This window comes from Kryptolebias marmoratus, linkage group LG12 (genome assembly GCF_001649575.2).
Source record: "Kryptolebias marmoratus isolate JLee-2015 linkage group LG12, ASM164957v2, whole genome shotgun sequence".
NCBI classification, from domain to species: domain Eukaryota; kingdom Metazoa; phylum Chordata; class Actinopteri; order Cyprinodontiformes; family Rivulidae; genus Kryptolebias; species Kryptolebias marmoratus.
In genome coordinates, this window is record NC_051441.1 from 8,073,011 (window position 1) to 8,086,382 (window position 13,372).

At 37.7% G+C, this 13,372-nt stretch overlaps 1 protein-coding gene across 2 annotated transcripts; it reads right to left on the bottom strand.

Annotated features, from left to right (window-relative positions):
• Nucleotides 1-22: 22 nt before the first annotated feature.
• Nucleotides 23-13,226, bottom strand: LOC108241353 (GEM interacting protein). 2 transcript variants are annotated; one of them, XM_017425428.3, is made up of 21 exons: nt 12,939-13,226; nt 11,537-11,627; nt 10,926-11,016; nt 10,752-10,791; nt 8,654-8,779; nt 7,055-7,119; nt 6,787-6,894; nt 6,605-6,685; nt 6,100-6,261; nt 5,805-5,942; nt 5,163-5,353; nt 4,858-4,949; nt 4,703-4,765; nt 4,499-4,582; nt 4,269-4,411; nt 4,010-4,186; nt 3,780-3,917; nt 3,438-3,637; nt 2,972-3,293; nt 2,422-2,524; nt 23-1,313 (listed from the first exon to the last, which is right to left on the bottom strand). In XM_017425428.3, exons 1-21 carry the CDS (start codon nt 12,979-12,981, stop codon nt 694-696), a joined length of 3,078 nt encoding a protein of 1,025 aa, XP_017280917.1. In that variant the 5' UTR covers nt 12,982-13,226; the 3' UTR covers nt 23-693. The 2 variants fall into 2 exon arrangements, with proteins under 2 accessions (XP_017280917.1, XP_017280918.1); XM_017425429.3 differs by lacking the exons at nt 10,752-10,791; nt 10,926-11,016; nt 11,537-11,627; nt 12,939-13,226 and adding an exon at nt 9,021-9,990.
• Nucleotides 13,227-13,372: the final 146 nt, after the last annotated feature.

Below are 13,372 nucleotides of genomic sequence, written 5' to 3' on the forward strand. Positions count from 1 at the left end.
CTACATAAAAATACGGCGCTGCAAAAAGAAATAAAAAGGTTTATTTCCCCCTTTACTATAAAGGTTTTACAGGTTTTCATGTTTTTTTTTTCTCACACCAAAATATCGCCCTCTTGCGTCTAAACAGGAAAGGTGCACTGCTCAAATTCCACTCATGAAGGCAAAATTTGTTTACATACATTTTGTTCCTTGAAACAAAAACAAAAGTATATAAAAACAACATTTAGAAAATAAAATACCTTAAAGATAAATCTAACATTTTTTACAGCTTTTTACAAGAAAAAGACTTGATGTTTTTGCGCTAGTTTGCGTCTCTTTACCTCCAAACGTCAGCCACTTGTTTTGTACATTCAAATACTGCATATTCAGACATGAACATGTCTTGGCTGGTATTTACATCATATAACTGAATGGCGGACAGATCAAACTGATTAAAGAAAAGAATACTTTTATATGATGGTTGGGGAATTCAAATAAGCCTAGAAACTATTTCCAGTGTTTTGAATACAAGTTTGAAAGATGCAACTTTTCTAAGAATTTAAACCATTAAAATAATGTTTTATAAATGAGGCGATTGATGTGCACTAAATATGGGATGTCATGTATATATACACAAATCTAAAAATCAGTGTTATAATTGCAGGCTTCTGGTGTATGTAAATGCACTGCAGAGTCTAGAATTGTTGTCTTTCCTTAGACAAAGAGCTGCTCTTCCTTCCCTGAGTGACTGCGTCTCAGCTTCAGGCCAGACAGGATCTTCTGAGCTGGTGAGGTCGAGTTGTACTCAAAAGGAATGTTCTTTGGTGACGAACTGAGAATGTGAATCTGTCCAGTGAGGTGTCGGTTATTGTTCATATTTTTGTTCTGGTCCCCTTTCCACCATGTTTCCACCTCTTGAGTAGACCTCTGTGTTGTACTGGATGACATTTCAGCTGCAGGAGATGTAACTGTTGAGTCCAGTCCCAGCATGTACTCCACAACCTCCCGAGGGCTTAGCGAGGCATCCTTTATACCCTTAGCTGTAGTCGTAACCTGGTGGGGCTGCTGAGTGTTGTTCCAGTGGCGATCTGAGTTTTGTGAACGTCTCTCTGGAGAGGGACTGCTGTCCACACTCTCTTGAGAGCGCCTCTTTGGATGAGCTGCTAGTCTTTTTGCACAGTGTGGGTTAGCGAGTTGAGTTCCTGCGTTATGATGTCGGTAGTACTTCACAGGCTGTCTTGTGAAGCGATAGTGTGGTTGGGTGCCTAAGTCAGAGGCTGATTCAGTCACTGACGCACCGCGGGGATTACCTGACGCTGCTCTCACAGCCAGGACTAGGGCAAAAAAAAGGATGGACAACCATGTAATTTACAAAGCAAGTCATTGCAAACACAAATTATTGATTATTTTAGAACTTAGCTCAAAATTAATTCTAAAAGGAAGTAAATGATTTTTAAAGTGGTACAATTAGAAGCTGACATGAGAATGTACATGTTCAGTTGTGAGTTGAAGCATCAAAGCTGCTAGCGGTTGAAGCCACAAAGATGAGGAACACAGAAAGAATGAAGCCAGCGTCTTATACAGTAAAAATCAAAGTACTCTTAATTAATTCTTCATTCTCAAAATCACCGTCTGAATCAAGAGCTGCACCAGAATTTCTAACCCAACCTACCAAATTATCGGTATGATGTTTAATTCCAATGTTTTCCTCATTGTTCCTTTAACAAGATTCTTAAGAAAAGCCAAGCTATCTACATCAGTTAAACAGAACTAAAGTGTGTGCTATCAAAGGGAAGTTTAGTTCTAAAAATAACTAGAGGAAATGTATAGAGTGCTGACAGAAATAACAACAGACCCTGTGACACTACACCCACATTATCTAGTGGTTAGAAAGATACTGTGTAAGTCTAGATTCAAAAACCTCTCAGTGGAAAATTAAATGAACCTTAAAAACCTTAAAAATGTCAGAAAGCTTGAGCCCTATTAAAACATGCTATCTACCTTATTAGACTGGCAAATAGAAACTCCAACATTCATAAACTACACAAGACACCATCCATCCATTTTCTTTACCCGCTTTACTATGCAGGATCGTAAGGGAGCTGGTGCCTAACTCCAGCAGTCATTGTGTGAGAGGCGGGGTACACCCTGGACAAGTTGCAACTCCATCACAGGGCTAAAAAAAGACAAATAAGACGGACAAGCATCCACACTTTCACTCACACCTAGTGACCAATTAAACTAAGATGCATGCTTTTTTTCTCTGGCAAACTCAGAGAAAACCCCTGAATGCCTGGGGAGAACATGCAAACTCTAGACAGAAAGGCTCAGTAAGGAGGTGAACCTACAGCCTTCTTGTTCTGAAGCAGTAGCTCTAACCACTGCCCCCAACTTTTTATATATTTCATCAGAAGTGACTACTCTATAGCCACATCTGCCTACCTGCTCTCTCATTGGCTTCAGGGCCAAGCTGGTCCACTGCCTCACTGGATGAAGACTTGTCAGATATATAACCCTCGCTCGAGTCTCTCTTGAAAGCTCGGCTCTGTTGGAATGACACAAGTTGATTGGTGGATTTCTGTCTTCTGAGCATGTCTAATCCTCTAGCACTACATTCGGATACAGTAATTTCTAATAAGGAAATAACTACACTGGGCACAAACGGAAATTTGGAGCCATCATGTTGAGTAGTATTAATTTTTGTATCCTTGTGGCTCATGAGCCATTTCTTACATCCACAATAAATGTCTACAGTGGAGCATACAGCTTTTCTCTTATAAAATGTAAGCAGTGCGACAAAAACTGAAATTTGAAAAGATACTATGCAAGACAGAGTTTGAGCAGAAATACAGCCGCTGTCCAGCTCATTAACCTTGTAAAAAAGCGTGAGGTTGAAGACCTAAAGCCTTTGAAACATCAAATAAGTGCAACATTTGCATAAAGAGAGATGCCAGCCATCTGCAACTTATTCTTTTAATGCTAGAGTACTTACTTCTAGTGAGCGTGGACGCTCTCTGGTGGAAATGTCTTGTTCCAAGTCAGCATCAACTCCATCCAGAGGACACGAAGCTCTAGGAGGGGTATTTGGAAGAGGTGCTGTGGGGGGTGGGGGAGGGGATGTATTGGTGCTCTGCTCCAGGCCAAATATCTTGTCATGGTGCGTGATGAGGAACTCAACAAGTACAGCCTGGTAGCTCGTTTCCAAAAGGGCAATCATTGACATGTCTGTAGACACTAGAGGGCGCAATAATGTTGGTCCAAACACAATACCCAGATTGCTAGGAGACATCTTGTTGTCGAAGTTCTCTGAAACTCTGTCGAGTAAAAAGCATAAGCAAGCATAAACAAAGTCAGAAAAAAATAATTAAAGGGATATTTAGCTCCAGGAAATATTAAAAATGAAATGAATGAAAAAAGTTAAGTGTTACAAAAATTTTGTCACTGTGCAGCAGGCTCACTTTTGCAGGTGAGAAATAAGGTGCTGCAGCGTCTTGTAGCAATATAAAGGAAGCTTCTGCAGCAGCTTTTGCAGGTTATGAATAATGTCCAAGATCTCTTTAGGGTCAGGTGATGTTTCCTTTTCATTCAGGTGCTGAATGATCCTTCCCACAGCAATAAAGTCATTGTACAGGTCAAAAGTTAGTAAAGGCTCGGGGAGCTGAAAGAAATAATGTGTATTATTAGAAAAATGCTGCAACCAACCATTAAGGCACACTAAAATTCTCAACATATTACTTTTGAAAGTAAATAGAACACATGCATAATTTTCTGTCCTGTTTTACAAAAGCAACTTAAAATACCTCTTTGAAGAAGTGCTTAAGAATAGATGTAATGTCATGTGGCGACAGGTCAGAGAGGTCCACTTGCTCCTTTTGAGTCTCAAAGCTCTGACAGAGCTTCTGAATGCGAGGCTTTGATCCACTCACACGATATACCCCCTCAGAAAACAAAAGCAGATAAAATATTAGACAGCAGTTCAAACCTGACAGGCCACTGTGCACCTTTTGACTTCTGCAACAGTAATCAATACCTGAACAGAAAGAGCACGGTTCTCTATTTCAGATGTGCAGTGTACTACCACAAATGGCACTTCATCTGGTATGTCTCGTAAAAGCACAGATAGGTCTACTCCAAACACTGTCCCCTTCTTATTCTCACACTCTAACTGACACACCTCCATACACTTCCTGTGGAAAGCCAGCCCACACTGAATGCATGAGAGGAAAAGAACAGATACCAGTTATATGTTGTTGTACATAATATTTAATTTTGCAAATGTAGGCTCATACCTCCTCACATTCAACCCCACTGACAACAATATAGTTATCACACTGCTTGCATTTAACCATCTTGCTTTTTGTTTTTCTGAGTCGGTGCGTTAGGGCAGCTCGAGAAAACATTCGTGTTTTTACAGACTGGCTATCAGTACACTCTGCAGGGAGAGACAGAGGACAGTTTTATGAGATTTACTATCATTGCTGATAAATAACTCATGGATGAGTCGAGGGATGGAACCAACCTGATTCTAACACAGCATCTCGGTCATCCAGGTCATCTGACGACACTGTCAAAGTTGATCCTGTTTTGGGAAGCCTCCTGTGTGCTTAAAATTTGAATTTCCACAGAGAAAAAAAACACAATACAGGGAAAAATGTTACACTTTGCAAAATTTTGATTTGCATGTAAAAATTATTCATGGAAAAAAGAGCTAATTTTTTTCTACCAGGGCTAGACAGGGATTCCAAACTGCCTCCGATACTTTCATTGTCACTGTGTCCTGTTTTCCCTAAAGTGCATCAAGACAGAAATTAAATAAAAAAGGAAGACTTGTTTGTTACAGAAGTCATAATGGAAGTCATAATCTTATGGAAATCTTACTCCCATCACTGGATCTTCTGAATAAATGATCATCTGTCAGAAGAGACGAGTCCTGCAAAGGGCTGAGAATGGTGCCGGTTTTTCGTTTGTTGCTATCGAATGAAAAGGTTTGAGATAATTATTTTGATGGGAAAATTTCTAGAAGAAGCGCACATAAATTATAAATTTAGTTGAATTCAATCTATTGTTTTTATTTAATCAGAATTTTATAAATACTCAAATGATAAAGAACTTTTTAAAATAAAAAATTTCCATAAATGTTTTAAATATGTCATAATAATAGAAGAAGGATGAGTTAATTTTACCCTTTTCCATGAGGAGCGTACTCTTGGAAAGTGAAGGTTTGGAGAGGCTGCTCAGGGCGACGCTTGCTGAGGATGTAAAGCAGGTAAGGCTCTCCAGGCTCCACAGTTCTGCATGTCACCTCCAGGTTGTGGTAACCAAGGGGAATGGGATCTGTCTGCTGCCGCTGGTAGTAGAACATGTTGACTGTGGCCTGATGCAAGAAGAAAATGTGAGGTTAGGTAGGGATTTTGTCAAAAAAATAGATGGTTTTTCAAAGAAATTTTCTTTTCATGTTTTCATCAAGTTAATTAATTTTGGCACAAAATAAAATGATAAAATTGCTCTTTAACCTAGTAAAACCTATATCTGTGCTAAAAATCCATACAAACAGTTTTTAGTTATAGTATAGGTTGCAAAACACCAATATACTCAGTTAAACAACAAAATATCCTGCAGTGTAGATTATTCACACTACTTAATGACAATATAACATCTCTTCAGAGACAGAACATTTGTGAGATTTGCTATAAATATACACATACTACAGTAGTATACTGTGTACAGCAGGTGACCAAGGCAGAAAATTTGCCAGTACCTGATCTTCTACATTTAAAACACACATTGACACAAAGACAAGTTATTTTATTTTATTTTATACCAACCTCCTTGAGCACAGTGTCTCCTTGACAGATGAGCTTCCGAATATGAGAAATAATTCTTTCTTTGACCTTCACCAACTCATCTTGGTGAATATTGGCATCACTCACACACTGTTTGTAGAGAAACTCCATCTCCATGACCTGGACAGGAATGCATGATAAATGATTTGAAATTGACTATAGATCATAGCTTATTGAAACATTGCCAGTGTGTATATGTACCACAGTTAGAGCTAAACAGAATATTTGAGTAACTAATTTGTGACTTATTGATGCAGTGCAATGACAAGACCTTAACCTTTGTCTGTGCGTCATCCTTGGACTTCCTCCTCTTATCAAGTGTTTTAACTCCAACCGTGTCATCTGCAGCTTTAGCAGAACTTGCTTTAGCTTTTTCTAGTTCATCACAGCGCTGGAAGTATTGTTGTTTGGCCTTTTTAAGAGTTGACACTGCTTCATTCTGAAAAGGTTATATACAACAAAAGAATAACCAAACATTAGTGTTTTGGACACATTTAAACATTCCAATACAAAATTCAGCTTAAACATTGCATTAAGACATGCATGCTCATAAATTCTTACACAGTGAATTGAATCAAAGCATGTAGAGAGAATTAAGAAATAGATCATGTGCCAGGTGCAATCTATCTTTTATAGACTTTAGCGAGGTCCTATGTTACCAGTATTTTGCTATAAACACTTTTAAAAGCATTCAGATAGTAGTAGTGACTTGAATTTTAAGAGATATGTGTCAACTAATAGATCTCCATTTCAGTCAATAAAAAGAAGCCTAATTGACTCACCATCTTCCTTTGTTCCCTTGCCCATTGTTCTTTAAATTCTCTGCGCCACTTATCAATCTCATTCCTCTTAGCAGCCAAAGCCTTTATAACAGAAATAAAGGAGTAAGCATAACAACGTCTAAAATATAAAAAGGGTTTAATGAAACATATATTTCTATAGGGGTGTATGTGGACTTCTGTACCTGGTAGCAACGGTTTTGCAGTAGTTCATAAGTCCTTCTAGAGGTCACACTGTTCTTGATGTCTTGCTCCAAAGCCATTGTGTAGATGTACTGTAGTGGCATCATCTCCTGTACAGACAAGAACAAACTTATATAGCATTTCTGTGAAATGTGCTGTCCAACTAAGGTCAAAGTCTGCAGACTAAGTTTTGTTACAACTTATTCCAACACATTGTGATAATCATACAAAACAAACATATATGCTTTTGGCATATTAACAAAGCCATACCTGCTGTGCCACATTGATCTTTGCTGCTTCAGCTGCCTTTATCACACTTTTTGCAAATTCTTGCTCTGTTAACAAAAAAATCACGTGTAAGTTTTCACCAGCTTCTGTTACTGTTACATTGATACTTGTATGTATTCCCATTTAATGTTAATTTGTGTGAAACATTATGATATCAGTTAGCCTCTATAATCAATAAGATAACCCACCATTCTCTAAAAGTAATAATGAAATTTTTCTGAAGCTGATAATATATTTTTCTGTTTTGATTTTTATCTGAAGACTGAATTTTTCTAATGCCTGGTTTAGTCTAACTATTACTAAGTGAAAGAACAATTAAAAGTATATTACCTGACTGCTCTGTACAAGTTATAGTTTGACACAAGAAATACAAGAAAGTTTGTAACCTGACTCAGGTAACATTTTACAGTTGGAACCACAACATTTGCTCAACTGCATAGCAACTAATGAGGATTAAATTATGGACTAATTATTAATGATTAAGCAGTGATAAATTAATAGTCAGTTTGAAATGAGAGAGGAATAAATCAGGGACTTAATGCTGATGAAGCATCAACTAATTATAAACTCCATATAATAGCTAATGATTAGGTAATGCTTGGTTAATGATCAGGTACAAAAGAAGTAAGAGAGCAACAAATGTCTTCACGTGTAACTGACCTTTAAATTACTGTAATCTAATCATTGTCTGTTTAACAAAATGTGACCAGGAATTCATCACTATGTAATTAACCAGTAATTAGTCCCTGATTAATTCCATCTTAGTTAGTATTAATCATATTTTATGGCCTTTTTTGTAAAATGGACACTATATTGTTGCCATTAGGTACCTCACAGTGTTGATCTATTCTTTGTAATCAATATATTGTGTTGAGCTCCACCTAGCATTACTCATCAGTTGCTGTTGCCTTATATTGCTCAAAACCCAGCAGAATTGGATGACTGCATTTTGACTGCTCCCAAAAGACTTGTAATCTTTATATCCTTTTCTGGACACAGGCACTTGTTCAGGCTGACAGAAGGGTAATCACTGTCTATGTGCTCCAAATAACCCCCCTCTCCTTTATTACCCTCCTCCTATCAGATAATCTTTAATCCTTTTTCTCTGTGTGTTGTTCACTGGTGTGAGTGCACGCCACCATAAACCCTCAGTGGGTAAATTAATGCAGAAAATAATTTGCTGTTACACTACAGTTGATAATACACACACACATATATGTATTATAATTCTAAATATTGTTTTGCTCTCTTGATAGGTCATTGAAAGGCAAGCTTCAGCTTTTCTCTAAAACACTGGCAGTATAGCTGCTTAAACTTAAAAGAATTTGGTGAAAGTCACATCTATTATTGATCTATTTTTGACTAACATGTAAAATATCTCCAAACTCTAATCCAATAAACAGTGCTGCTTTTGTAAAACCAGTTCCTGCATGGTGGATAACAGCAGATTTATATTTTGTAAACAACCCTTATATTTCTGCCTGTGTGTGTATGTTATAGTCAAATATGCAACCTTCATGACATCCCAATCATTTGCATGTTACTCTGCTACTTCCTTTACTCAGCTAGATGTGTACTCACCCAAGCAGATTCTTTTCTCCATCCAGACTAAAAGGTCTTTGGCATAGCGGCACCACATCTTGGCGTACTGCAGTGCCGTCTCCACTCCATCCTCACAGCGAAAGAGGGCCAAGTCTGCGTCCTGGGCTGTGAAGGAGTACATCAGCATCACTGTAGGCTCTGCACACTTGGAGCTGTATCCAGGGATGACATTGAGTCCTCTTGGCTACACCCAACAACCTTTCTGTTCTGCAGAACTCAACCAGCCCCTAACCTCAAAGAAACACCTTTTTTATTTTATGGTGCCAACTCCAAGCTTCCACACTGAATCATACTAGATACAGCTAATTATAAAAAATGAAATGAAGCTTAAAAAATGTACACAAACCCAGTACTGGAATTAGTGACTGCAAATGAGAAGTCATAGCTGTTCCTCAGAGTAAAAATCTTGTGGTTTCCAGGAGGTCTCAATAGATTGTAAGAATTTCTTGCAAGCAAACACAATTCATGTATCCTACAGCTATCTGCCTAACAAAATGAGGACGTGATCTAAGAGAGGAGGCTTTCTGTCGCCAAAGACAAACTGATCTCGCTAACTAACTTCCCTACTTCTCTCTCTTCCTCTCTTTTCCTGTCCCCTCCCCCCCACACCTGTTTAATACTGGTCAGTTACAAAGAGACAAGCCTCACTGTGATAGCAGACACACAACTCGGAGCCAGAGTACAGTATCAGACACCAACATGTCACCGCTTTACTGCGGTCAGGCTGACAAGGTGTTAATACAGGAGCCTCTCTCCTTTCTATGTGGCTCAAATCCAACACAGGCTAGATGATGTGTGCTTGACAATCACATGGACTTCATTAAGTTTACCACACCACTTTTATCTTCACACTTATCGCTCTATTCAACACAAACAATAAATATTAAAACTTAGTTAAACAAAGTACTAATGCACTTAGAAAACTTTCACTTCTCCTAGCAGTCCACATGGTGCAGTAATTTTCAACAAGTAAGCACACACAACCAGAAAGAGAGCAACAAATTCTCTCTAAAGTTCCTGACTCACACATGCAGATTCTATTAACATCAGTCTTTGGATAATGACACCAAATCTAGTTGGAGTGTGACTCAGATATCTTACCAGGGAAATATTTTCTTTCCTATTCCTAATTTTCAGTCAGAATAAAAATAAAAAAGGCCAGGCAGTTCCAGAAGAATTATGTAGTTGTTAATTTGATGACTTTGTAATTCATGACTGTTATGTGTAATAAGGAGAATTCTAAATATTTTCAGGAAGCAATCCCAGTATAAAATCTGTGCTGTCACATGACTACAGTCTTCAGATCTGGGATTGAAGATTATCCTAGTCTGGTCCAGATTGCAGAGTGACAGATCCTAGAGGAGCAGTGAATCAGGTTTACCCCCTGCTGTGTGATTGAGCAGGTGGGGGTGGGGGGTGGGTGGGGGGTGTCCTAGATTTAGTTACATTTAATTTGATATTAGTTTTTTTTTGTTGTTGTTGTTTGTGTCATCTTTATTGTCAACACACGGTCTGTCTCTTCTTCCCCATCCTGTATGATGTGCTGTGATGCATAGTTTGAGTCAAACAGAAGCTGGTGCACACAGCAGCAACTTTATGAGTGACTAAGTGCTATTCCTTTCTTTATTTCCTCTGTTTCTTTCCCCTCAAACTCTGTAACACTGACATTTCCTCTTTCTATCTCTTCTTAGAGCATCTGCGCCCTGCCTAAATCCTCTCCCTTTAGCCTAATCCTGTTACAGCACGGCAGCTGTAACTCACAGCTAAGTACATGAAAATAACTAAAGACTGAAATAGACACTTGTAAGTGTTGCTTACAGCAGCTTGTGCTGCTTTTAATAAGCTTGGAATGACACATATCAGGCACATATAGTTTATATTAGGGTAAACAACAACTAAACTAGTGACCACAAACACTAAAACAAGACTCCAGTAGGTGTTGATGTACAGGAAACTTGCTCACTGTGAGCAGGGCATCAAGCTTTATATGACGCCATGACCCACACCAGAGAGTCAACCTACTGTCATACACCATCACATCCTGTTTTTTCCCCTCACTCTGACTCACAAATCTTACCTGTTTGGTTGCCATCCACTTCACCAGCCTCAGCACGAGTCTGTAAATAAAACACATAAAAAAAACAATTCATTCAAAGTCCAACTTAAGTTATTTGCCAAAATACATGATCTTTTTCTTGTGTCAGTGAAATCCGCAATTTCAGCAACAAATCACAAGGAATTTAAAGCTTACATGTGCATTGTTTTGCTCTATGATCTCAGCTCCTTCTGTAGAGATGGTCTTTGGGAATGAGTCACTTTCTATCACCAAATCCTCCTCTTCACTGAACAGAGAAGAAAATGTATTAAGTGAGAAAATAACCCTAAGGCAGACTAGTTTTTACAAATTAGTTTTTAAGACTAGATTTATGTTCCTATTCATTTACATTTCTGCTTTACTACTTTACTATATTTTTATTGTTTGTTTTGTGTCTCTTGAGAAAAATCTGCTTTGTTCCAAAACTAAGAAAGTAATAAAAAGTAAATAAAACATGAATCAAAGAAGATTATGAGATACAGAATGCTGAAAATGTACAAGTTCAAAAAGAAATTGTGAATTTTAAAAGAAAACTGTGCATAAAAGGATGAGTTCATGTTAGGGGATTTTGACTTTAGCTCACAAATATACTGCATGTGAAATGTTTTATCTTTAATGATCAGCTGAACCAATCTTATTTATCAAAAAAAAAATCATTAACCACTGTGCTTTTCTGTGGCAGAATTTAGATCAATATGATTAGACAGAATGATGAGATAAAGACATCAAACATGTAGTTGAATCTTTTGAAAATATGTAATACTTACGAAGGGAAAAATGATAAATCGAGGTTATCAAAATCTCTAAAGATCTCACTGTATCGCTTGGTTTCAGACTTATGAGGCACTTTCTTCACATCTGGAAAATTAAATGGAAAAACTAACATGAACAAAATGATCTTTCTACATTCATCACATAAACCATTACAAATTTGAATTTAAATGTGCAATCCTGACCACGAACCACAATCTGCACAGAAGGGTTAGTTGTTCTTATTTAGTTTTTTAATCTATGCGAACAGAGTTTATATGATTCCAGTATTATATATTTTATTCATATAACACAATTTCATAGGTGATAAACATTTTGCCTCTGCACTTAATGATAATACACTTACATTCACACAGAAAACTCACATCAAGATTGACAGTGCTAAAAAAAATTCAAGCTTAGTTCCTCTTCTGAACTATAACAGCATTTCCCTAAACTTTCTGAAAAAAATAGTTTTTGACTAAAAGTGAAAAAAATACAGTGCAAAACAACATGATACATTTTGTTAGTGAAAGATCAAACTTTTGTGCTCATACTCTTCAACTGCTGTCTCACCTCCTCACTTACCAAAAATGTTAAAACCCAACAGATTACAACAGATGCAACAAATAAGAAAACGAAATCTCCCTCTCTCAGAGAAACATCTATCTTGGTCAACCACATCCTGCTCACAATTTGTGTCACGTCCTATAATGCACACAGAGTCCTTGTTTTTCACGCCACTGGTGTTTCAGTTAAAAATGTGAAGCAAGAGAAAGATGTTTCAGCAAAATTCAAAGTCATTTTTAATATAAACTGCACAAAACATGGGAGAAAGTTCTGTTTGCTGAATACTTTCAATATCTTTAAAGCAATTTTACATTGATAAAAGTAAGACACATTGTGCCAGATCACTGAGAAGAAACACTCTCATTTAAATGACAAAAAATTCTACTAAAATGTAAATTAGCAGTCCCCACAATACTGTTTGCTTTTGCAAGGACTGATAGTAATCATGTAATGTTCAATAGATAGTCAGAAGTCAAACAAAAAGACAGAACTAGAATGTGTCAAAATGAAGCGCGTTCAGGAAGTTCACTAACCTTCCTTTGACAAGTAGGATGCTTTACAGCACCACCGACTCTCTGACGTGCATGCTGTCATGGCATTTTGTGCATGCACCCACAAGCCTAACCTATGTCGTTATGGCACTACTGCAGCAGAGTTTCAGTAACCACAAAAAAAGGTATTTTTGCCACTTTTAAACTTTTTAACATGTATTTAATGCATATCGATAGTAAACTAAAAACAGGAAAAAAGAAATCATAAGCATGTGGGCTTGATGGGAAACCAAATATGCGGAGTGTAAAGCATGACTAACTCAAATCTACTCCTGAAGGTTCCTTCCTTTGGGCTCACCTGTGCCTTGAGAGGATTCCTTGTTTGACCCTGCTTCTTCCATTTCTCCACTTGCACCGTACCAGCAGCCAGAACTTAAACACAACGCTCGCACATCTTCTGCACCTGGGTCACTCAACAATACACCGATAAAAACCAGTATCGCTGAAATTGTAGAAAAGTTCAACCAGAGCGTGTACGAGCAGTGCCACACTTGTAATAAATTATCAGCACTCAGCTCTGAGCTTGCTACGGTTTAACCTCTCAAAAAAAATCTTTTTCTGGCAGAGTGGAGGTTGGCCAATGTTTTCACCATCAAGGGAAGAGGAAGTGTGTCTTTGTGTCACAGTAAGCCCTACCCACACTATCTCACCATACATAAGCGAGAAGGTGACACTTTAAGTTAGTCTTAATAGGAAATTTTCTGAGCTCTCACATATATGTGAATTAATAGC

Bases quoted from the DNA above. Each gene is read 5' to 3' on its own strand.
- LOC108241353 (XM_017425428.3), bottom strand. From the start codon at position 12,981: ATGGAAGAAGCAGGGTCAAACAAGGAATCCTCTCAAGGCACAG. The intron at 10,792-10,925 runs GTAAGCTTTAAA...TTTTATTTACAG, and splicing joins TAGAGCAAAACAATGCACAT to ACTCGTGCTGAGGCTGGTGA. The intron at 3,638-3,779 runs GTATTTTAAGTT...TATTTCTTTCAG, and splicing joins TTAAGCACTTCTTCAAAGAG to CTCCCCGAGCCTTTACTAAC.